Source organism: Daphnia carinata, chromosome 1, assembly GCF_022539665.2.
Source record: "Daphnia carinata strain CSIRO-1 chromosome 1, CSIRO_AGI_Dcar_HiC_V3, whole genome shotgun sequence".
NCBI lineage: Eukaryota > Metazoa > Arthropoda > Branchiopoda > Diplostraca > Daphniidae > Daphnia > Daphnia carinata.
In genome coordinates, this window is record NC_081331.1 from 13,466,974 (window position 1) to 13,493,002 (window position 26,029).

Sequence of the window (26,029 nt, forward strand, 5' to 3'; positions counted from 1 at the left end):
AAGAAACATAGAAATGAAACAAAGAGAAAACATACGAATATCCTACCCTTTAGTTTCTTCTACCAAAAGGAGAAGAGTGCTGAAGGGCAGAGGCTGGGGGGCGTAAGTTCTTGTTAGCGTGTCTGCGCTTATTATTATTGTTGCGCCCTGTCAATTTGAACGGACGAAGGGGAAACTTGTTTACATAAGCTTGGGCTAGATAACAAGCTGACTAGTCTGTGTGCGGGCGCTTCTTGAGAAGAGAATGGATATGGCCCTCGAGAGATGACCTTCCAGCACATTTACTGTGGCCAGAGAGATCTGTTCACAAGCCCATCATTTGTTTTTTGTTGGTTTTTCCACGGTGGTTCTTTGAAGCGAAAACAACAAACGACTGAAGGAAATAATCCGGTACATATCCGAAACACTGTAGCACAACCTTTCGCTTATTGGCCGCAGGTGTTAGCCAGGCGATTCATTTGCAACCATGGGCATACATGGTGCGTTAAAAGTTGTAGTTTTTCAAACGATTTTTTTTTACTTGGAATGAAACTTTCGTGAGTTGAGGTTTCATTAAGCCAGAAATCAATAACGCTGGGTAAAATCCACGAATCAAAATGATTTTAGTATAGCAGTAGGTAAGTCGTGTAGTAAGAACAACTGTTGGTAAAAAGTCACGTAAACAAACAACTAATGAAATGAAATGTGTTTAATTTTATGTTTAAAAAAATACTAATTCGGTTGATGTGCTCGTATTTCTTTCGACTATAGAGCACAGACACGCCATACTTCCATAAATGGAAGGTGTTAACGAAAATGAAACATGGGCAACCCTATAAATGGCGTGGTAAGCACCAAAGGCGAGAATCTTTTGCATCTCGACACGTCATGCAATAGGCATCACTGTTCATTTTCTAAAAATTTATTCTAAACCTTCTTTACATTAACGTGAACTATGCAGATGGGTGCTATTTGAACGAGGTGCCTTTCTTATTTAATCACATCACTCTCATTTGAAATCAATGCCAACAAGTAGATAATAATGCATAGAGCAGCAAGTATCCAAAGTAGTAACCAGGACTTTAATCACACATGGCCTGCAGACATGCGTGTGTGAAATACGCCAGAGGTTTTTAATATATAGTGCATTGCATATGAGGAACATCCGTAAGCAAAATGAGGACGAAAGGGCAAATGACTCAGCAATTTGCCTTGAAAAATTAAACCCGCTCGTTCTTCTCGTCGAAAGCGACGGCACAATAATTGGACGATCCATAAGTACATTAATAGAAGGACGAGGCATGGTGAACTGACGTAACGAGACAGCGGGACTAGGTCGCATCCGGAGCGTCCAATGAAAGCCAATTAATACTTATCCTCAATTTTCATGTTTCAAATTGATTTTATTTCCAAACGAACGTTTCAAATTGGTATAAAAATATAAATTTAATGAACAATTACATCTAAACATCGTGTCTATTATAGACAAAGCTGGTAAAACCAAACGTCTTACTGTAACTCATTTATTTTTTACGATCGTCATGTTAGCATCTATATTAACTGCCCTTAAAAAAATGCAGATATGGACGCGCAATATTTCAATGACGTCAAACGGCGTATATGATGGATGGCCAGTAAACGATACTAAATAAAGTGCAGGACTGATGCGCACCCAAGAATGCGAACACGGGAAAAAGGATGCTGCTCGAGAATTTAAAGTGATACCCTTATATTGTATCGCGGAAAAAACGACGGTTGGCCAATGCAGCTAGAAAAAAAAAAAAAGGTTGACAAGAAATAGGATGCTGACATTGTCATAAATATTGGATGACGCAAGATGGAAGCTGAAGACTGAAGAAAAACCTAGGCTTTTCGTCATCACGCGGGATGAATAACTTATCAGCACAGCGTCGTGTTCTATTGTAATTTTTGAATATTTTGTTTTTGTTTGCCTAATTCTCCGCTTCACCCATGTCCTATATTGATGTCATTTCACATTCAAATTTAACACCACACAAAACCAAAAAGTCTTCAGAGGGATTAAATAGCGTGGTGCTATTATACCGACATACACGGACATTTATTTTTTAACCAACAGAAAAACAAAACAAAAATTCAAAAAACATGTACGGAGCTGATGGGAAAAACAGCTGCGTTCATAACAATTTTGGCGAGTTAGTCACGTACATAAAGTCGCGTTTTTCTCAACATCACACCAAATTGATCGAATACCTAGTCTCTCGTACATGTAACAGCACTCGTTTATCTTCGTGGCTGTCGTCTCTAAAACGTAGACGTCAATTCATTCTCTGTTGCCTGCATACCGACGTCTTTTTCCTCCTCATCGCAACATTGAATTAACCACAGCGGTCGCCGTGTGTATACGTGTTTCGCCTTTCTTTTCAACCTTATATCGTGTCCTCTCGGGAATGTTCTACAACACACAAAGCAGACAACTCACGAAATAAAGAAATGAAACAAACAAAACAAAAAAAACAAAAAAAAAAAAAGCCGCAACAGACAAAGTTCCGTGATAAATAGATCCTAAGTCGACAAGATGGACGTCTATGTGTGGCATCTCCGTCATATAAAAGTAAAAATGCTAGACAGAATTTTGTTTTTTTCTATAGGCACATCTCTAGAGGTTATCACTGCATACGAGGCTTTTCATTTATAATTCTTGCGTGTATTTATATGGCTATAAATGCATAACGTACTTTGTGTTACGTATAGACTGTTTTTTTTTTTATTTATTTGTTTGGCTTCGTCACTGCGACCGGCTTCACTCTTAATCTGCGTCATGGTTTAGTCCATCTCTACACATGCAATATTCATGTTTGCACACTCTGTGTGTCTAGACTAAATGTAGACAGCAGCGTTATCCTTTGATCTTTATTCTCATCCACATTTTTCGTGAGCGTTCGAAACTGAAAAAAAGCACGCTACTATAGTTAGTGAACACGTTGCGAAGATTGTCACGATGAAAAGCTGATGAGACACAAGAAGATTCGTGACCTTTTTTTTTTTCAGGACGCATCTCTTTTTTGTTGTTGTTGTTTTGGGAATGCACTTTCAAGCTGCCGCTCTTGGCAATGATACCGCCATTAAGAATCAGATTCCCTGATGACCTGTGTAACGTACATTTATGCATGTACATACATAAGAGCTGAAAGAGAGGGGGAAAAAAGTAAGTAAGCATCCGGATGTAGCAGCAGCTCACACAAATCGAATCCGTCACGCCATCTTTGCTTGGTTCTATTTTCCTAACAACAGTCGGATGGAGCGAAACCAAGAGCTTTGTGACATTGAGTTGACCTTAAGACGACAGTTCCGCTGGAGCACAAAAAAAAAGGGCGAAAGTTAAAAGAGAAAACCATGGAAAGTCGAGAGCAAGAAAACGAGAATACATTTGACGCAGACAATTTGCAACAACAATGAATAACAGAGTAAGACGACGTGTGTGCGCTCCACACTTTTGAAAATTGTGCAACATAAAGAACGAAGCGGGAGGCCAGCACTCTGATAAGCGACTGTACACACCACATTATACAAAGACCTTGTGAACGTTTCTCTTCTTATTTCAAAAAAAAGAAGAGAGAAAGAATGATAGTTATATGTGCGGTTTATCTCCCGTCTGCGAGGAGTCTGCCATCATCGACACGGCGCGCCATTCAAACTTCTTTTCTTCTTGCACTGTAACCATCATTTTATTACACCGAGGGCTTTCATTCTTTTTTGTTATTATAGATGCTCTCTCTATGTTTGTATAGGTTTCTTTTTTTTTTTTACGACCGAGGCGTAAACACACATAAATAATGATATAATATTAGAGATATATATATGTAGACCGCAGTTGTTGGGTTCATACTCGTGTTGGTTCCTCACCGTTATATGGCAGTCTAGCAATGGGGGTCATAATATCTCAAGGGGTTCTATATGCTCCTGCTGCGTGAGCGTGTCTATATGTGTCGGACACAAAGTCGATTCGAAAAAAAACCAAACCAAACCAGGGGTGTGTCACTGGGCTTCTGCTCTCTCGCTGCTTTGTATATAAGCACACAAAAAAGCTCTCGAGTGTTAAGAAGTCTTTGGTACGACGGGGACATCCGATTGGATGGAAAACAAAGAATAGCATTCGGTGAAATAACGCTTTAGGCTTCGTGCTGTTTTTTTTAGAAGATGACGGTGATATGTATCGCACGGAACGATGAGACGGGCTAATCAGACTTTAGTAAGAAACACGGAGAACACAAAAATAAGTAATCCGTTATGCAAGTGGAATAGCATCACAGCGCATTATGAAAGAAACATCAATAGAAAAATTTTTGCTCTTTAAGAGCGACACCATCACTTGTTTTTTTTCTCTCCCAACTTCAAAGAGAGAACAAGTTTTACACGCACAAAAAGAGAAAGTGTACGACGACGCCACTTGAACCTTCAAAAGTCATGTAGATCCTCCATTGCCCGCATTGAACACGAAAAAAAAAAATGGGGAAGAAAAAAAAAACTGTGCTATAATATATAATGAAAGAGAAAAATTGTATTATTCATAAGCATATATGTATGTGTGTGTGTGTGTGTATAATAATATGAAAAGGTTTGTCATCAACGCGGCTGCACGCGCCCCTCTAACGCAGTGACTCGTAGATAAGAACCTCAGGGTTTTGTACGCGCTCGTCGACTGTTAACAATCGAGTTAAGAGGACTCGACGTCTTTCGCTGTATATCCTTGCTGGTTATAACTTGACAAAGGTTTTTCTTTTCCCTCTTTTTCTTTTAGCTCTAACTAGCGCGCACATGTGTGTGTTACGACTTTTTCGTAAAAAAAAAAAGGGAGAAACCGTCGTGCTGATTGAGGTCCTGGGCTTTTCCTTCTTGCTCACACATCGATGCTGACTAACAGGGACCGCCGTTAGTTTTGAAATGTAACACGTATGTAGATAGTGTGTGTGTGTGTGTGTCTAACTCCCCCTTCTATAGCGTGAGACCGCCGGGGAAAAAGTTCAAATGTTGCTGAGCTCTATAATTGAATTTAGGATTATCATTTTCCCTTAACTTATTAGTCCTGTCCCTCTTCGAACTTTGACGCGTTTTCTTTCCAACTTGCCTCTTACTTGTTTGGCTTATTCTAATCACAGTTATCATATTAAATTTTTTCCCTGAGTGTAAAAGTGTTTTCCTCGAATGTTAGAATTTGATACTTTTCCTATTGCGAGTTTGGTTAAGAAATAAGGAGGCGGGTTTTAAAAGGAAACAGGTGCATTGATTGAAGCACACACGATGCGGCGTGTATATAAAGAAATAAAGGCGGACAGATTCGAGATTATATGTAAGAATATTCAAAAAAGGAAAATAAACACACAATCGATTGAATTCCGCAGTCTTGTTCGACGAACAAGATCTTTTATGCCGCACAGTTCCAAACTTGTGCCATTGTTCCGCCAACGTTGTTGTTGTTGTTCGGAGAGTACGTCGCCTTTTATTTTTGCCCTCCATTGGCTACCCCGGCGTTAGTGACTTTGATTGATGCGAACTCACTCTCTTTTTGACAATACGACTAGTGTCAACTCGATTGGACGGAAGAAAAAGAGTTAGTTCAGAGGGGGGAGGCAGGCGGACGTCGTCCATCCGCCTCGTAGATAATAAAAGACCAGCAGAAAAGAAATGGGTCGCAAACGTCAACGTCCAGTGGCTTTAAACCCAAACTTTTCTTTCCTCCGTCTTTTTCAATTTTCGAATACAACAACAAATCGAAAAAAAAAACCCGACTTGAAATGTGAAAAAAAGAAAAAAGTTGACGTTTTTCCCTCTTCTAGAAGACTAACAAAACAGTTCTATTCGTATAAATACACAAGCCTACGCTATACCGTATATTCTATGTCCGCATATTGTTCAGCGGGGGGTCCAAGCGGCTCGCTCTTATGGGTTAACTTTAAAATAAAATTAAAAAAAAAAAAAAGGAAAAATACAAAGCTAGAAAAAGCTTTGAAATATCTCTCTCTCTCTCTCTCTCGCTCTACCATCTCTTCGGGGGGATTCTGTGTGTGTGTGTGCGCGCTGTTGGATAGAAGGAGGAGGGTCGTCAATAACAAGGGCTAACCCTCCAGAGTTTCTGCCGCTGCGCCGCATCCCTCCGCCTTGTTGTGAAGTCAAAACGAGAGACGGATCTCTCTCTCATTCTGTGTGCCGCCATCGTCGGTGATAGACGTGTGTTTGATAGAGTGACCGCCATCATCTTTTTTTTTTTTTTTCGGTGTGAGCTCCTTTTTCCCAACAGCCAAACCCCTCTCTTCAGTGTGCACGCACACAACTCATCATCAACGACCGTGTACACACACAACTCGCTGTGTGTTTCGTGATTCACGACCGCCCACTTTTTTTTTCTCGTTGAATTACTTTTTTTTTTCTTCTTCTTCTCGCCAGTTGGTCGGTGTCTGATGATTGTTGTTTGCGTGGCAGTGTTGGTTTTTTCTCCTCGTTCACTTGTTTAATTTTGTTGTATTTTTTTTTTTGGCCGCTGTTGGCGTTATCGTTCCTGGGCAATTATCGCGTTGAAAATTGTGTTGATGACCGGATCGTGTGTTTGTGTGTTTTCCACCGAAAAAAAAAAAGTTGGATGCGAACGGGTGAAAGTTTTGTGGAAATGCGACGACCCAATGGCTCTTTGGGCCGCATCCCTTCACCTTGTTATTCGCCAGAGAGCTGCTGTTGCACCAGCAACAAACGGCTGATGCTCCTCTTGTCCATTGTCGTGTGAAATTCAATAGCCGTGTAAAGAGTGGAGCCAGGCCAAAGCTGTTTGGGTCCTTTTCATACGCGCCCCCCTGTTATTTCAGTAGTTTTTTTGTACGTTTTTTTAAAGCCCAGGCCCTTATTCTCTATCTTTAGCAACGGTGCAGATGGCAGTTTAATGTGACCGGCTAGATCCCTATCCGATATTTATAAAGATAATCTCTAGGAAAAAAAAAAACTCTCGACAATAACAGAAAAATAGACCCCCCCTCTGAAAAAAACAGACACAAAAGAATTAAATGTAAATGACGTGGAGGAAATAAAAAGAAAAAATACTGACAAAAGGACAAACCACCCACGGAAGAAAAAGATCTTGATGTGATAAATCGACGTCATAATTCACGTTCAAAAAAAAAAAAAAATTTTGAAAAAAAAAAGATAAGTCTAGACAACAAGAAGACATTCCAAAGTGCTTCCTAGGCAGCATCAGCGCATTGAAAAGGAAGAAAAGGCGCACATTTTTTTTCCGCCCAACATTCTTAAAGCCTTTTTTTTTTTCGTTCTTACGAGTCATATTGCGAGTGCCGTGCGCAAGAGTGGGAAATCATTTCTGAGAACAATTCGAGAAAAAAAAAAAGGATATGGCCGCTATGAAGAGGAAACGATCCGCAAAAAGTAACAACGGCCATCATCTGGGCGTCGTTGAAGCAGTCCGGAATTGTTATTTACTATGCTGGTTGGCCATTGGAGTCACACTGTGCGACGCCAGTTTCCATTATGAAGCGCCGTCAGATTGCCAATGGACGTTGATGAATTCGTCAATGTCTTTATCGAATTCAATGTCGTCGAGCGGTGGAACAGGCGCCGGATCGACGGGTCATTCGGCTCTGCCAATAGCCGGCCTCGGTCCTAACGACGTGGCACTCCATTGCCGACTGCGTACCATCAACAGTCAATTCGATCAGACCAATTTCTCTGTGGTACCGCGTGAACACACCGCTTCACTCACGATCGAATGCAGCGATTCGCTGCTCTACCAAAGGTAAGAAGCAAACAGAACTTCATTATACATTCAATTACCTTTTTCGATGGAAAAAAGAAAAGAGTTCTTCGTCTCTTTCAATTTTCCAAATAATTCAATATCCGTGCTCGATGGGGGAGAGACGTTAACTTCATTCATCGTGTACGATTGAAATCCAATCATTTCGTGAAAAAGAAAAGAAACTCTTTTCATTTCGACATTGAGCCAATGATTTATCGATTAAGCTTTTACACGTGAGCTCTCAGCTTTTGCTTTCATTTTTCTTTTGTTGAGTAAAAAGCTTATTAATAAATCAAAAAAACATTGACATGTTTTTGTTCCGTTAAAGCTTCCTGCATCCGCACAGCTTCGGCCATTTGCACCATCTGCGCCAGCTCACCATCGATTATTGCAAACTCGGCCAGCTCGCCAGAGGAGTCTTTCACGGCCTTCGGGACCTTCGTTCGTTGGCCATTCGATCGCACAACGACGTTTGGCCGGCCATGAACTTGGACTTGAACCGCGATAGTTTGGCTCACGATGTCGGCCAATTGGAACGGCTGGATCTCAGCCGGAACAATATCCTCACCTTCCGCCGTCAGCTCTTTTGCGATTTGACCAGTCTCCAATTCCTCAACGTCAGCCATAATCGATTGGCCGACCTTAACGATTTGGGATTGAATTTTGAAACAATCGATTCGGACGAAAGGGCGTCTTCTCCTACTCCGCCCAGCTCGACAGTGGCACCCGGATATTGCCCAACTCCGTTGACGACAGTGGACGCCTCGTACAATCAGCTGACGGCGCTGACAAGCCGCGGAGTGGCAGCCCTGCGCCATTTGCGGATCCTTAAACTCGACCACAATAAAATCCAGCATCTGGATGACGGCGCGTTGGGACCGCTGGAACAACTAGAGCAACTGGACCTGTCCGTCAATCAAGTCGAGAGGATACCCCAAATATTTCTGACGTCAACGGTCGCATTGAAGGAGCTCAATTTGAGCAACAACACGTTGTCCGTGCTCCCCGCTGGCGCATTATCATCGCAGAGACATTTGGAAGTGTTGCAATTGTCCTGGAATCGACTCACTTTGTCGAACGGAAGCCTATTCGACAACCTGGTGCGTTTGGTCGTGCTGGATTTATCGCACAATCAAATTGGCCGCATCCGCCGCCCGCTCTTCAAGGACCTGTACAGTTTGCAAGTTCTGAAATTAGATTCGAACGCCATCGAGGCCGTAGAGGCGGGCTCGTTCGCTTCGCTGAGCAATTTGCATACGCTCGACTTGTCGGATAATAAATTAGCCTTCATCGAGAGCCATTATTTCAACGGTTTATTGGTGTTAAATCAGTTGAAACTCAACGCAAATTCACTGGTCGGATTGGATGGGGAAACGTTCCGCAATTGTTCCAATCTGGAAGAGCTCTACCTGCAAGATAATCGACTGGAACGTTTGCCTTCCAGCTTCAAGACGCTGACTCTTTTGAAAACGCTGGACCTGTCGCACAATCGGATCAGGTTCATCAACGCCACTTCGCTGAGGGGGCTCAAAAATTTGCATCATCTCAGACTATCGGGTAACCAAATCAAGACGATCCGGCAGGCTTCCCTTCCGCCGTTGGGATTGCTCAAAACGCTCGACCTGTCGCACTCGTCGCTCCAGACGGTCGAGCGGAGCGCCCTGGACGGGCTCACCGGCCTGGAAACGCTTTATCTCAACGGCAACAATTTGAGCAGTCTGGAACACGTCGTCCAGAACCTGCCGCACTTGACGCGGCTCAACGTGTCCGACAACGACTTGCGCTGGTTCGACTACGCCCTCCTACCGACCGGGCTCCAATGGCTGGACATGCACAAGAACCAGATCGAGGAGCTGGGCAACTACCTGCGCCTGGAGAGTCACCTCAAGTTGGAAACGCTCGACGCCAGTTATAACCGAATCGCCTCCATCGGAGCGGCCTCTTTACCGCACGGATTGCGTGTGGCCACGCTCAGCGACAACCAAATCAGCGTCGTCGAGCCCAACACGTTCGCCGACAAGGCCAACTTATCGCGTGTCGATCTCTACGGCAATCAACTGGTCACGTTGAACCTGAACGCCCTGCGGCTTAGCCCGGACGTCCAAGTCTTGCCCGAATTCTACCTGGGCGGCAATCCATTCCAATGTGATTGCGACATGTAAGTTTTGGTTTTTTTGATTTATTTATTTATAAATAATTCCAGTTCCAGGTAGCTAAGAAAACGATGTGTGTGTGAATCTATTTTACCTTTAGCCAAGACGTGTGTGTGTGTAATTTGACTCTCTCTCGAGTCTTCTCTTTTACCCTGCGCGGCACGCGATATAGTCCCCCCCCCCCCCTGAAAAGTAACTGGAGAACTCTGTATCTCTCAGCTCGCACTTTGAAGGGAAAGAAAAAAGAGACTGCTGCTGGACACGCTGAACTTGATGCCCCCAAAAGAAACTTGAAACTCTTTAAGCTGCGGAGTTTCGGAGTGGCCGTTTTTTTTTTTTACTTGGTCTTTTTAAGTTTGATGATGTGCTTTATTTTTTGAGGGCAAGCCGAGTGAAATGCCGATTGTTATAAGCTTCTTTTGGAAAGGGCAACTGCTTAGGCTGTTGTCTACGTTCACGGCGGTTCTATTATAATAGGCCTGGAGCTTTTGTCAGATGTGCGGAAGCCCGTCTATTTCGAGTCGCAAAAGCGCGAAATTTTGCGTCGTTCAACATTTTTTTTTCATGCGCTTTCTTTTGTTTTCTCGTCGATAGAGTTTCACTTGGTCCCTTTTCTTTCTAAAAATTCAAGCGGTTGAAGAGGAAATCATCAAATTTGACGAGGAAAAAGAAGATGATAAGGAAGAAGAGAACAATAGGCAAATGTAAAGGCGGGGCTTCCATCTGTAGATGAACTATCGATCGTATACGCGACACAATTGAAGAATCTGTCGACTCCCTTTCTCTCTCTCTTCGCTAACATATAGCTGCTACTGTCATTCTCCGTCAAGGGGACCGTCACTTTCCCAAAGCCCTGCCTTCTCCTTTGGCGTTCCTCGTTGTGCGTTCGATTTCGGGAAAGTCGGTGCAAGGATCGATCCTGGCGTTCTCACGTATGCTCAAACACCAGAGAATCTAACCCTCCTCCGCCCTCTATTTTTTTTTTTTTTTTTGGCTATAAATATATAGTCCTCATGACATACACCGTAAGTTGTGTACACATAGAGTTTGAATTTAGAAATCCGATCAAAGTGAAACGTGTATTAAAGTTGACATGTTGTCACACACAATTCTCGGGGAAAACAAGGGACCCAATCAAAGGAAACAAAATAGGATTGAAAAACAAAGTTAACTAGAAAAAAGAAGGGAAAGGGGATTTGTGTGTCCTAGTATTTTAGGTTGTCGTATATAGCAAGAGTTATATAGTCAGCGTCTTATAGACTCTGCTTTTTTTTATTTTCTTTCGATCCACTGATGAATCACATAGTCAATCTTAAAAGGGAAAAAGAAAAAAAAGGGAAGGTTCTTAATTCCTTTGGCAGGGCACTTCATAAAAAAAAAGAGAGCCTTGTAGGGTCTCCGTGTCCAGGAGCTTTACGGCCTGATACGTTAAAGGACGCCTATATAGACCAATATAAGATTGGATCGCTGCCTTGGCTATCCGATGTTCATTTGAGCCAGGTCGTATATAGTATAGGATTCGATACGTCGAACTTATATATAATCCTTGACCTGTTTCAAAGTTACAAGAGGAACAAGGGAACGCTAGGAAAAAGAAGGATCTTTTCTTTTTTATGGTCATTAATCAATAAAGACGAGCTGCTTAAAAGAGCTCGTATACACACGACCAGTTCTTTTCATAGGGAAACTATTAATTTTCATTTGACTTTGTGTGTGTGTGTGTGATAAGGAATTTTCGCGATGAAGGCAATTACAAATAGAGAGGCCAAAGAGTCGGAGGCCAAATGTAAATGATGTTGTGATTTATTACATTTTTATTAAAAAACCATTACAAACAGGGAATGGCTGCAGCGTATCAACGCCCTCAACAATGCCGGGCAGTACCCTCGCGCCATGGATTTAGTGAGTTCATAATCAACATTGAATTGAACGACCCGAATTTTGTGAACATCAATTTCTTTTTTTTTTTTTTTTGCTGCAGGATTCCATATATTGTCGGCTCTCGTACGGACGCGGATCGCGCTCCGTGACGCCATTGGTGGAAGCCACATCGTCGGATTTCCTCTGTCCGTACCGGACCCACTGTTTTGCTCTGTGCCACTGCTGCGATTTCGACGCCTGCGACTGCGAAATGACGTGTCCGACCAACTGTTCTTGCTATCACGACCAGTCGTGGTCCACTAACGTCGTCGATTGTTCCGGCGGATCCGGAGATCTCCTGACCGACATCCCGTCCAGGATCCCCATGGATGCGACTGACGTCTACCTGGACGGCAACAATCTCGGCCAGCTCATCAATCACGCTTTCATCGGTAAGAAGAACCTGAGGACGCTGTTGCTCAACAACTCGGCCGTCGTTTCCCTGCACAACCACACGTTCAGCGGCTTGAAACGACTTTTGGTCCTTCATCTGGACCGTAACGAGTTGACCGAGCTGTCCGGCTACGAGTTTGAACCGTTGGAGAACTTGAGGGAGCTCTACGTGCAAAACAACAAGATCGCCACCATCCACGCCAAGACATTTAGCCACTTGAGAAGTTTGCAGGTGTTGGATGTGAGTGGCAACCAGCTGGTGCGCTACGATGCTGGCCAGCTGTTGACGGCCAACCCTTACCTGCGAACGTTGTGGCTGGCCGACAATCCGTGGTCGTGTCAATGCGATTTCGTCCGTCCTCTGCGCGACTGGTTCCAGTCGACAAGAGCCCAAATCGACGACCAGGACGCCGTCAGCTGTTCGCCGCTCGGATTACAGATCCTGGTAGCTAACGAAAGTTGTCCCACTTCGGACGGATCGTCCGTCTTGTTGAGCCCTTACCACCCAGCCGATTGGTGGCTATTAATGGCCGCTACCTTCTCGTTGGCGGTGGTTATCCTATCGGCGGGCATTTGCCTGTGCTGCTGTCGCCGCCAATTACGGCTGTTGCTCTTCAGCCAATGCGGAGTGCGGATGTGTTATAATCACGACGAAGAATCAGCTGATAGTAAGCCGTTCGATGCTCTGGTTATCTACAGCGCCAAGGACGACGTCCTCCTCAAAGACACTCTGGTTAAGCTGGAACGCAAGACGTACCAGTTGTGCCTGCAGCACCGGATTGCGGATCACGATCAAGATTTGAGCGCCGCGGCGTCTGCTAGCCGCCGGCTCCTCATCCTGCTGACCAAGAGCTTCGTGGAGACGGAATGGGGCAAGGCCAGCGTCCGCGCACTCCTACGATCGACTTGGCAACCGGCAGCGGGAGCCGTGGGGGTCCGTTCTAGACGCGACCGCGTCATCATTTTACTGCCGGAACCGCATATCGTCCGCGAGATCGACGCCGACCTGGACCTGCATCTGCTCTTGAAGCACAGTCAAGTCGTTGAATGGAACCGTCGATTCTGCTGGAGTCGGCTTTTGTTAGCTCTGCCTCCGCCGAGAGGAGTCCTAGCCCCGGCCGATTGCCATCAGGCGGCCATCAGTCATCCGCAGCAGTCGGCCATGCCATCGGCCTATTCCGGCATCATGCTGTCGGGTAATAATGCGAACGGTACTGGTGTTGGCTGCACGACGACCACCAGCAACTACGCCACGGGTGCAACTGCTTCTGCCAGGCACCATCACAAGCTCATCCATCAGCGCCAACTGCCCACTGTTCCGGAAACGATCTGATGAGTCAGTCCTCCTCCTTTTTTTTTTGGGAAGGGGTGGGTGCTTGTTCCTCCTTTCTTATTCAGCCAATGATGTATCGCGTTTCCTTACCCAGCTTTTTCTATCCATTATGATATACACTCATCATTTTTTTTTCTTTCTTTATTCTTTATCTTTCCGGATGGACTTTTTTTGGCCCCTCCGTATATTAGAGACTATGTTGTGCTTGGCCAACTCCTTAACGATCTACCTAGCCGTCTTTTAATTTAAACGAGCCCCAATCATTGTTGCATTTAAGCTGCGCATCATTTGATGATCTTTAAAAACAAAAACCCGATTGGAGACAGCGAAGAGGAAATAAAATGTACATTGTAAGATACATCGAAAAACACGGCCGCAATTTCACTTCAAAATAAGGGAGGGTGATGGATTAAAGCGTCGATCATTCAAGCGGATGTAAAACATTTCAAGCGAACCAGATCTATTATGGGCGATAGGGATAAGAGAGAGAGGGGGGAGATTTGAATTTTCCTTTAAAAGAATCCCGAGGCAGCTGCCTGAACTGTCTAGTCGGATCGAATGTCTCTACTTTATTTTCTAAACTATTACATTTCTCTTTAAAAAAAATATTACATAATAGCGCTATGGACAAGGTGGCGACAACCTACCCACGTTTATTCAATAGATAACGTTTTCTGTATATCTTCACATCAAGAACGAGCAACTCTAGCAGCTTGCGTTTAAAAAGAGCAGCAGGGCTGCACATCAGATACGGTTTTTCACCCTCCTTTTTTTATGATACACAAATTTAAGCTCCCTCCATTTTTTTTTTTGAATCAAAATCTTTTTTAATTCGTGGACGGAACCCATCGATATCAAAACCGTTTACATCTCTTTTAATATTCCCCCCTCCACACGGTTCTTTTGTGTCTGAAAGATTCTTTTTTTTTTAAATGGGGAATATATTTCCTCGTTTTTTGATTGAATCGACAGTTCGTCCCCATCGTCGATCAATACAATTGTCGCTCTGTTTTTACGAGAGGCCTATATAACCGAAAGCCACTACACACATTCATATAAGCCACATAAGGGGTTACAACTGCTGGCTTGTGCGGTCTATTAATGCATCTGTATAAGAAACTGGGTGTGTTGTGTATATTATATATATATATCTGTTTGAATATTCGTCTAGAGCTGGACCCCCTTGTACGACCCTTCTCGGTCGACCGTGCAAAAGAGAAATCGATTGTCCGGGAGCGGAGCAGTAGAAGAGATGGGGAGGGGAGGAGAAACTGCATGAAAGGAGAAGGGGGGAGAACATTTGTGATGGCCAAAGGCGCGTGCACAGTTTTTTTTTTTTCTTCGAGTCAGTAGGGTCTGTCAAGCTAATCAGTCCCGACTCTCTCTTTTGAGAAACTAACATCCGCTGGTTCCTTCTTCTTTTTTCTCCCCCTTGCTTTTCTTAAGTATAGAATTACAGCAGCAAGATTCATCTCTATAAAATATAAAGACAGACTTTCTGGCGGAAGGTTGGGTTCCCGTTGTTGAACTTGCGCAAGAAATCGAACTGCCAGTGCCTTGTCAGTAGTTGTGTATTACACGTCTGGAATATTTAAGAAAAAGACTGGCGAAGACAAAAGCGAAACGAAAACTTGCGTATAATGGGGGGGGGGGATGTGTAAAAGACTAATCAATACTGTTACTCTCTCTTCTTTAACTCACGTATATTTGTAGCAAATTGTAACTAACGTGTTACATGTTCGCATAATCCTTCATACTCCTTTTTGTACATGTAACGTGTCTGTATATCAATATCTAACCCTTCCTTTTTCTTATTATTCTTGTATATATATTAAATAATTATCATTCATATTTATACATAGATAAGGGATGAGAATTTTTTTTTTTTATGTACGTGGTGTCTTTCTCTTATTGATATATCTGACGAAAATAAAAAATAAATTGAAGAGCATTTCATTTTTTTTTTTTTTCATGATCTCTCGCGTTTGACAATAGGATCACAATCTGTTTGTTGGGAAATCGATGTGAAGAGGCTTGACAAATAAATTTTTCTTTTTTCATAACATATGATGTGAGCGTTAGAGTGCCTCGAAGTATAGTGTGGGAGTTTTATAAATGGTGCCGGAGGTGAGGAAAATGAAAGAAAAGGGACGTACACGTAGAGTAAATCTGAAATCATTTTTGACTGGCTGGATGAGACTTTCTTTCTTAAAACTAATTTTTTTTTTTTTTTTTTTGCAAACTATTCACTGAAAATCCTCGGGTTCTTGAGGCTACTCCAGTTCAAGATGAGATCGTAAGTGCCTGGAAATATTTTGTTTAAAACATGGGCGTTGTGTAGAATTTTTTTCGAAAGGAATTGCAATTGTTATTTCAGGAGCATCGGGTACAAGATTCCTCGTTTATTTATTTCTGCCGTCCGCCTCGTTGCAATTTTCGCAAAAAAAAAAAAGAAGAAAGAAAATTAGTTTTCCAGAATTTCTTATTTTCTGTGTTCACAAACACACAAAGAGTTCTGCAGTTGTATCGATCGCCAGCGAAAGAAGAATCTTGGGCGGAAAGAGAAAAGAAGTTCTCGTTTCCTTTGCTTTCATCCGTCGTCATCGACGATGTCTCCGGTGTTCGGCAAAAGTCAACTCTTTTCTTGCCCTTATGTTTAAAGACTTGGCGAAGCTCTTGGCCTCTTTTTTATTTTTCCATCGCCATTTTCTTAACTTTGATTTCTTTTCGGCCCTTTGCAAAACAGAGAAAAGTTAGACGTCCAAATGCAAGGATATGATGTGGTTCGATAACTTTTTTAGATAATCCTAAAGACATACGCAACAAACAGCCTCTTTTTTTTTCTTATCCTTTCCTCAGCCCACAGCTCTGTAATAATATCCGCAATCTCCTATAGTTTATATAAACCTTTCCCCTCCTCCCGAAAAAGAGAGAGAGAGGGCAAGTTGCCAGTAAGCCACGAAATGATTTGGTCTTGGCTCTTTTTCTAATATTTCCCCACCAACCCAAATAAAAACGTGGGGGGAGGCGATGAACATCACGTGTGTGCGTATAGACGAAAGCAAATGAGAATAAGCCACTTTGAGCTGCCGCTATGTACTCGTTCAAAGAGATTAAACACCACCACCATCAAATAGTAGAGCGTGCGCCCCTTTATATAAATATATAAAAGAATAGCGTGTACTATTTTCAAGTTGAATACATTTGAAACGAGATCCACACATCCGTAATAATATGGGCGTTTCTCTTTCGGGATTTTATTTTTTTTAACTATCACCGCTCATTTGCATACGACGAATAGGGTGAACGATTGAAATCCACTTAAAAGCCGTACGGGATCAACATGATGTCACTTCTGTGTTTTCAACGACAATTTAAGGGAATAACGTAAAACCTTAGGGACTGACGTTAAATTTAAGAACGTGTTCTCTATTGGCAACGCCCCGTTCAGTCCCGCGTCATTAGTGTTAATCATCTTTCTAGTTAATCCCCCTTTTTTTTCTTTTTGAGGTAACATCTCAAAACTAGGGGAAGGAAAAAAATACGGAGAGAACTAAAAGGATAAGAGTAACAATCGTCGTCAACGAGACACAGACAAGGGCGACGCCCCATCTATGGCCGAGCGCGAATGAATAGTGTCGATAGAAAGCTATATCTTTGACGTGTAGATGATTGACGTAGCCCTGACTACATCCATATTAGCGATACACCTTCACAATGTATAACTATATTATCTACGTTTTTTTCTTTCCCCCGCAGAAAGATAATGACAATCTTCACTTCCTTATGTAGCACTTGGTTCAATATATAAATGCTATATCTTTGTGCGCGTTCTATACCCTTAGCGTTTTTACAGGCTTACGTTTACTCCCCCCAGTATGCGATGCACTGTTCGGTTCTTATTATTCTCTCTTTAAAAAGTATACGTTTTCCGCTTCTTTATAATAACGAAACTGTCGCCGACAGACGACGCCCGTATAACTAAACAGCGTAGTTATTACAAGTCCGACACATCACAAGAGGGGAAAACGTTGTAACGTGTGTAAGAACTTCTGGCAGTGAAGGCAAAAAACGACTCAACGCATTTGCTTTCCCTAAGAAATTTGGGAACGTTTTAATAACACGGGGGGGGGCAAAAAAGGTATGACAGAATGCGAAATCATCTCGAGTTTTGCATAAAAGTTTAAAAGGAGAAACAAAAAAATAATAACGACCTTGCAAATAACAGATGCGACAGCCAACGTCTTCCAGTTTTCGCAGAATATAACGCTGTATATCTTTGCTCGCAAGTGGAGTTTCGAAAAGATGGGGCAGGAAAATGATTTGGGAATTCAAAAAGGGATTTTTAGTTCAAAGTAGATATGCCGACATTTAAACTTTTGCTTTGGCTTTTTTACCGTTACGCTGATGATACTTAACTGTTGCCTTATTACGAAGAAGAACCTCTGCGCAGTTCATCAAGTTTGATTTTTTTTTCGCGAGGTACAACAGGGAGCACAAAAGCTGCCTTTGTATTTTAGGAGAGCTCGAAAAACACATTGTCGATGTTACTGCGCAATATATTTGGACGAAAGGGATTGAAAGTCTTGCATCAGCTTTTGAAAACAAAGTTTCAAAGCCTTTGTCTCGCATGCCCATCCAATTAGCCGCTTCCTTTTCTCTATCTTTTTTCCCACATTCTCCAGTAGAAACAGAAGGAACGAGAAGAAAAGAAAAGTACATAGATAGAGAGAGATGAGTCTTTCAAGTTTTTAAGCCTTTGGCGCCCAATCAGTGGAGGATCATCATGTATCGAAGAGTTCAGTCCTTTTTTTTTGCCAAGTCGTGCGCGTTCTTTTTAAATGAACCAATTGGCTGTCCCGATATCACGAAGACGCTTTGTGTAGACGAGTTCATTTCTGCGTCCCCTTCTTCTCCCCCCCCCCCTTGCTTCACCATTATAATTATTGCATTTGTAAAGTCGATGATGTGGAACCTGTACACGATATTAGACATCCAGTGAAGCGGTTTCAGAAAAGAATTGGCCGAGACTTCAAATCTCCTGATTTAAAGCAACGAAGCGGACGTTATTGATTCGATTTCAAGGAAAATTCTAGCGACGATTGAAAAATGGGCTTGTTAATTTCACAGTTTCATCGCTGATTGTGTTTAACAGACAATATAAAAAGAAGCCTCTATTCTTTAATGCTCCAGTCTTCCCCTAAAAATAAATTTGACTATGGGCGGGCCTTTTGAAACTATCACGGAACCAAGAAAGGTCGAGGGCAGCACAAAAGAAAAAGGCAGCTTCGCAATTATAAGACGAACGGAGGAGGGAAAACTTGATTAACAGTATCCGCAGCAGTAAGAAAGAAGTACACGTATATTAACGCAGCACAACGAATGAAAGCATCACGGAACAAATAAAAAATCGACCGTCTATATAATTAGAAAACCATTCAAGAATTTTTTTTAGGAGGGGTTTGTACACAACTGAGCTATAATACCATCCTGCTTTTTTTACGCTTTGTTTTTATTGTTACATTTTTTTTTTTTTTGCTCTTTCCCTCCTACCTTCTTGAAGAGGGACGCGTGTATCGCATAAAACTCTGAAATGTAAATGCTTGGATTGGCGCTTTGATCTATTCGGGAAACCCCGATGTATTCGTTTTTATGACATTTTTTTGTGTGTCTCTCAATCGAAAGAGAAGCTAGCGCTTCTTCTATATCGCTTGTGAAAAATGTATAGCATCACCCTCGTCGCATACCGAACTGTGCAGATGTGAAGAATGTCGTTGTATACACATATCACAGAGCGAAAGAGAGAGAGAGAGAGAGAGAGAAAGCGAAATTGGATACGGACAGAGAAGAATATCAATCTCGGATGTATTTTTCTGGATGTAACGCTCCCTCCATTGCTTGGTGGATGTGTTGACACAGAGAATCCACGACCGTTTTTCTTTTTATCTAGACATATATAAATCTCGTCCGAGGGATGTAGACACCATTCTTTTTTTTTTTCTAAAGTATATATAACGTTGATATAAATTAAGCGAACATCAGCAGCATCGACTTGGGAAAGACAACAAGCCGGAACTTCCACACTTCATCCGTCCCTTTTTTGGTGAGTACGTGTTAGTCCGGATAAGAAAATGAAAGAGACCTCTTTTTTGAATAATAGATGTCTAGTAATACACAAGGAGAGTGCTCTACTATACTATTCACTGAAACTGCGAATGAAAAGGAAAGGTCTTCATCTGATTGTATTTGGAGAATCGTCTGCATACGTTCGTTTTTGTTTTAAATAGACGTTTGGATGAACATATCATTGAATGAGATGGAACAAAGTTTGTATAAATTAGCGAAGCTTTTGTTGTGTACAAGCAATACACGTTTATTCATTGCGGATCAAAGCTAATATTTGATTAATATTCTTGCTTGTTTTTGCTGGTGTATACAAGGGACCCCAAAGTTGAGATTAAACGCAACTTTGTATTCTCAATTTTATGAATGGATAATTAAACAATGTATTCCCTCTTTAGCTGAGCACGTACCGGTTTATACATAGAGAAAATCCTGTGCTGTACGAACTATTTTTAAACTTTTCAATTTTGTATTGATTTTTTTTTTGTTACCCACTCTTGCAAGGCTATAGCGGAACATCTATTGAGTTGGATACGTGCGCACATCCGCCAATGACTACACAGAATAAAGACTAGTCCATCAACTGATTACTACCAACTTTTTCTTTTGCCTCCCCTCTCTGCGTTCACGAGTTGTTTTCGTCCCTTTATTCACCGGTTATCTATAGTTATAATGTTTAAAATAAAAAAACAAAGTTCCTTCTCCGCCTTATACTTTCCCTGATTTCGTTCGAGAAAACTGTTATTGTTTTATTGATATAAAAATGTATCTGAGGGTATGTGACTTAAACATCAATACGAGATATATGACCACACTATCTTTTGACGTAAAATAGACGCCGATTCAGATTTTTTCTTCGGTCATGTTAGCCATTCTATAGCCATCGAACAATTTGGGGGGAGAGACGCGACATCCATCAAACATTTTGTCGCCGGCAAATCTCTTTCTGACTCACCCACACGGCTGTTTGTCGACGCTCGGCACGACGATTTCCCCTTCACGACATCAAGATCGGACCCGACTTGAATACAAAAGTACCGCAGCTCCAATCTTTATGTGTGCCATTAACGTATGTACAGAGCGAGGCTCTTTTATTTTCAGCTTACCAAATATGATGAAATGGTTTGCAAGCCAAGTCTGTGTCATTACATCGAAGATGTTTCGCGTTAGACGCGGGTTGAAACTGGAGGCGTTAAATCAACGTTAGTAGAACAGCTGCTCCGGCATGTGTGAGAAATAATCACGTGTTGTATAAATGCACAAGACTTGCGGATTGCGTGGAAACATCGAAAAAATTCGGCTATCGACCATGTGTGTCTTTTATATTTGTGAGACGCATCGAGGCGTGAGGCGACAAATGGCGTGGGTTTCGAACCATCATCATCAAGTTTTCACTTCCGTTTGCTGTCTATTTTTTGTTTTCCTTCTATCAATATGAAACAAGATGGAGGAACTAGCGGAAACAGCCAACGACTGAATTATTAAAGTTTTTGGTAGGTATAGGCACAGAAGAGGGAAACTTACCGCTAGACTCTTGAAGAACTTTACGCTATTCGCTCTGCCGCCAACGCTGAAATTTCAAAAAATCTGTACAACCAAAGTAGACAAATAAAAAGCCAAAAACACGTTGACAGGGGTCGTCTTTTTAATTCTCGCTGTATTTTTTTGGGTTTTTCGTTGTTGTTGAAGTGTGCTCTTCAGATAATGACGTCACTCATTAAAAACTATGCAGACCGTGCGCACGCCTCAATACATTTCCAATTTTTTTGTATGTTTCGGGACTTTTTGTCAGCTAATGACTGTTAGTGTCTTTATACGTGAGAGCTTCTGCGATGATGAAGATTCTGCTGATCTGTGAAAGTTCCATACTATAAGAACAAAAGAGAGAGAGACAACAACGATGAGAAAAAAAAATCTAGGATGAAAGAAGTAGAAAGGAAAAGGAGAGAAAGAATGGACCAAGTTCCAAAGATAACATACAGAGTACATCAAAGAGCCATCTAGGAAAAATATGTCTGCAACATCGGCCTTCTCTAGCACCCCTTTCTTGTTCTCCCCTCTCTTCAACTCGAGCTCTATTTTATTTATTTTTTCATTCCCCTCAATACAGACATGGAAGTAGAGTGATATTGACGATCTATAACGTGTATATCTGTGCGGAATCGCCTATGGCTTCTCCATATCGATTCATTTATCTTCCCATCTCAAATGTACACACGCGCCTTATCGTCTTTCACCAAACATCCCTATAAAGAATCCCTTTTTTCATCTGTGTATTTTTAAAAGGATGACCATTGAATGGTCAGGATAAAAGTTTACGTGTGAACAATAGCCAGATGGGATATAAAGGGTTTTTTTCGTTATAGTGTAGCGGTCACGAGTTGGTACTATATTATTACGTATTGATTGAAACTTTCTTTCTTTTGTCATTCTTTTTTATCATCGCAATCATGACTACATTTTATATGGTGAGGGTGGGGGGAGAGATGATGGTGACATATCATAACACATTCTCGCTAAAGGTTCTGTTATTGACGTCCACGTGACTCGTCGATGATTGAGCCGCCAGTGATGATGTCATTCACTAAACTAGGAGGGGTTGACTAAAACATGTAAGAAATGCCCTTTTTTAAATATTTATAAGTGTTGAATACAAAATATACGTTAGGACATACAAGACTATAGAACAAATATTCTTTTTTCGATGTTCCAGCTGTTTTCGTCCTTTTTTTTTTGCTAACATCCACACAACTCTAAAGCTATATCATCCATACCAGTACAGTTATAACCCCTCTGGAGACTAATATATGAAGTTTATATCGCTCTCGCGTGTGTCTACGTGGAAGACGCAGAGACGGAGAAGTAACACAGTATGGTAGAATGATATTAGGAAGGGAGAGAATTGGAAGAACGATTCCGACTGAAGAGAAAAAACGGGAGAACGAGCGATCCGAGCACATTATATCCCCCCTCTCTTCTCTGAAACCTTTTGCTGTACAGAGAGAGAGGCAGCACACGAAGATTGCCAGGAATTTCAATTACCAACGTACAACTATATAGCAGCGCGCGTACTATACAGAGCACATCGTTCGTGATCCTACGCGTGTGAGGGCTAGGACAATCAGTCGCAGGGAAAATATATGAAGGAGCTTTTCTCAGAGGATAGGAATTCCCACGTGAGTGCTGCTGCTGAACACGAACTGTATAGTTCCAGGAAGAAAGAAAAAAAAAGAAAGTTTTTATTTTTCGGGGAGGGAATTAAAAGAGACAGGCTTTGTATGTTGAGGAACAAGGATTTTTCGAAAAGCTATTCCAATCCTTTTTTTAAAAAAATGTTCTTTAATGCTCCATTATTTGTTTATGAACGATGCTGTGACAAAAAATCAAGTGACAGACAACAAAAGCCTCATTGAAAAGTCATCAAAAGAGAACGGCGTGAGACATTGTGAAACGGATGTCTATGTATTTGCATGGATTTGTCAAGAAGACACTCGATCAATACATATATACAAAATATTTAAAAGAAATAAAAGGTATGCCCATGACAGACTCGCTGTGGTGACCATTAAACGTCCAAGTGGCCCGATAATTCACGCAATGCTTCCAGCCATACCCTTTGTATCGACTCTTGACACGTCTCCTGCGACCGGAGCACACATCTTTAATGAGCGCTTCTTCATTAACGAGTCCTATATGCCAAACTTGGACATTTTGAATTTTAAGACTAGCTTCAAGGAAACATCAAAGTGGCCCATGTCCTTTGCATTCAAGCATACACGAATATATTAAATGCGCTGAAAAGGAAAAATAGTCATAAAAAAGAAAGTCTATTCCCCGTTGATATTAAGATTGATATTTACTCATGAATGGCGATGTGGAAAGCAACCGAAATGTTCATGAAAGGGCTTAAGGGTACACATATAGCAATCCAATTAATTGAAGCGAAAAGAAAGACGCTTCATTGATATATGTCTTTAAAGAAAAATCATTTTTCGTGTGTATATACACGTGGAGCGTCGGGTAACCCGAACCCCCAGCGATACAAGACGTGATACCAGCGCAACAATAATATTTTTATAATTGATACTCTTCCAAGACGATTCCCCCCTCCCTTTTTTTAAAGGTTTAAAAACGAGAAATTGGAGATCTAGAACAAACACACCATAGCAGCGAACGAAATGAGGATCTTATTGCTCGTTGTGGTTTTCTGTAAGTTGAATCGTTGCACTTGTGTTACACCAATCGCGTCAGAGGACCGTAATTGCAAAGAGAGAAAAAGACCGTAATCTACCCACGACAAACAATGGCGCGTGGAAATAGGCGGAGGTTTCGTTCAAATTTCATTTAGCGCGGTTTGCTTTTAAAACGGCTTCCGCTGTTTATTTTCAACATCTCTTTCGAAAGCAAAAGGCTTTGAAATCAGTTGTTCAGAATCGATAGAGCAGCCAGCAGCGCACGCAATAATTGCATGTAAATTAGATCAATGGATTCGTACAACCAGGTATGCATATCAAATATTCACAATTCAGCCTAGATATTATATACGCTATTGTTCGATATCATGTGCAAACTTGCTGCGAGTGGAGCAGACGTCATGTATAAATAATAGGGGCGGTATAGCTATTGTTTCAGACATTGAATTGCATATGGTCGTAATTCCCCTCTCTATATGTGTTACGTATACATTACGTAAACTTTTGTCATTATATGTCTGTGTGGTTATATACTATGTATTATACATTTTGTTGTGTAAAAAAGACAAAAGCGTTTAGCGATGATGGGTACCAAGTGGCGTACAAGATGCGCCAACGTGATCAACTTGTGCGGGACAAGTCCCGACTGCAAGCCGAATTGGACAGCGTAACGAGACAACTAGGGCGGGACACGTTACGGTTGCGCGATTTGCAGTATGCGGCTAAAGCGAGCGTGTTGAACGTGAGTGCTGGACATGAATGGAATTATCGCATAACGAAAAAATCATTCGTCAATGATGTCGGTGAGTTTAAAAGAACAAAAATGGCTTTCTTTAATATTTAAATGTTAATTCGATATGTTTTAGAAGCAACTTGTCAATCGCTAAAAGCAGATTGCAATCGGCTCGAAGCTCACCAACTTTACCTTAGGCGAGAAATTTGCTCAATGGAACTCCAGATAACATCCCTACATCTTTGACGACATATACGGATCATTTCTTTTACGATCGGATTGTTTTTACATAACAACACCGGAAGCATTTTTGATACTGTCATGACAACGACTTTTTTTTTTTAACTTTAAAATGTTTTCCTTCACTATCCTTTGAGTATTTACACGTAAACTCAAGCCAAGAATAAAATGCAAAATTTTTTCCAAAACCTTCCTCAACTCTGCAACATTTTTTTTTTCACGTAATTGTTTGAACATTCGTTCACTTTTGAATGGAAAAGAAAAAAAGGGGGGATAGCTTTTTTTTTTCGTTCTTACATTTCCGGCTGTAAAAGAGTTCAAGTTGACAAGTCGAGCGTAAACATAGAACGTGCCATGCAATATCCGTGAGTGTCTGCTGTTCCGTCGACTTCTTTTTCATGTACACATACTCTATGTACATATACCATCAAAGCCATACCCCACCACATGAGCGTATATAGCTAGGGTATTGATCATTTCCCCCTTTTTCTTTCTTTTTTTACGTATACACCCCCGAAAGGTACATATAATGCACCTACCGTAATGGTGGAAAACGAGGAATAGTTGAGAGGCCAAACGATGATGGCGCTATATAGAACATCAACCCAAAAACTATTGCTGTAATATTCGGCCGTGATCTCCCTGGAGGCCACAGTTCCATTAGGGAAATAGATCTTTCTTATATATGCATTTTTAGAAAGAGAGAGAGAAAAAAAATTGAGGGTTTCTGTTCTTTTATTGCGTTTTGATCGCATATCTTTAGGAGCGTACTTTATACACGCGTGCGGTACTAAGGGTTGGGATTATCAGATCGGGGACTATTCTACATGTGGGACACATTTGAAACGGACCGATCATCATTCAAGATGATGTGGCAATGAAATGTTATTTTATTGATCTTTTTTTTGCGTCATCTCTTTTGAAAGGATAGACATCTATAAATCATCAGCAATAAAAAGGGCATGGCTCGCGTGAAAAAACGGGATCACGCTAGTGTCATCTATCGCTCACGAGGCTAATCACGCTGTCAAACGAAATTCAGCTAAAAGGATGGAGGACATGTCTTTTCAAATTGACGCTAGACTTTCAGCTTAATCAATCAACAAATAATTAATAACAACTAATGGCCCGGAAATGCGCTTCTTTGTGTCGTGACAAACCAGTTGGTCGTGAACGCTTCGTGTTGTT

General features: G+C 41.7%; 3 protein-coding genes across 4 annotated transcripts in view; 2 read left to right on the plus strand and 1 right to left on the minus strand.

Moving 5' to 3' along the window:
- Positions 1–26,029, minus strand: part of LOC130691668 (coiled-coil domain-containing protein 28A-like) — a 60,303-nt gene that overhangs the window by 1,185 nt on the left and 33,089 nt on the right. Inside the window, exon 1 of one of the 2 annotated variants that reach the window (XM_057514656.1) lies at positions 47–144. The exons of the other annotated variant lie outside the window; for it this stretch is intronic. The gene's annotated coding sequence lies outside the window, so the exon portion shown is untranslated. Of the gene's footprint in view, positions 1–46; positions 145–26,029 lie in introns of those variants that run through there. 2 annotated transcript variants of the gene reach the window in all.
- LOC130691636 (toll-like receptor 6) lies at positions 6,186–15,153 on the plus strand. Its single transcript, XM_057514603.2, has 4 exons — positions 6,186–7,753; positions 8,082–9,911; positions 11,745–11,808; positions 11,888–15,153. The coding sequence occupies exons 1-4, from the start codon at positions 7,353–7,355 to the stop codon at positions 13,550–13,552; spliced, it is 3,960 nt and encodes a 1,319-aa protein (XP_057370586.1). The 5' UTR covers positions 6,186–7,352; the 3' UTR covers positions 13,553–15,153.
- On the plus strand, positions 24,062–24,861 carry LOC130691673 (uncharacterized). Its single transcript, XM_057514662.2, has 3 exons — positions 24,062–24,176; positions 24,434–24,671; positions 24,735–24,861. Exons 1-3 carry the CDS (start codon positions 24,159–24,161, stop codon positions 24,845–24,847), a joined length of 369 nt encoding a protein of 122 aa, XP_057370645.1. The 5' UTR covers positions 24,062–24,158; the 3' UTR covers positions 24,848–24,861.

What these genes read in the sequence shown, in the direction of transcription:
- LOC130691636 (XM_057514603.2), top strand. Translation starts at nt 7,353, where the DNA reads ATGGCCGCTATGAAGAGGAAACGATCCGCAAAAAGTAACAACGGCCAT. An exon ending in GATTCGCTGCTCTACCAAAG is followed by an intron (nt 7,754 to 8,081) that starts GTAAGAAGCAAA and finishes GTTCCGTTAAAG; the next exon opens with CTTCCTGCATCCGCACAGCT. An exon ending in ACCCTCGCGCCATGGATTTA is followed by an intron (nt 11,809 to 11,887) that starts GTGAGTTCATAA and finishes TTTTTGCTGCAG; the next exon opens with GATTCCATATATTGTCGGCT.
- LOC130691673 (XM_057514662.2), top strand. An exon ending in ATCATTCGTCAATGATGTCG is followed by an intron (nt 24,672 to 24,734) that starts GTGAGTTTAAAA and finishes GATATGTTTTAG; the next exon opens with AAGCAACTTGTCAATCGCTA.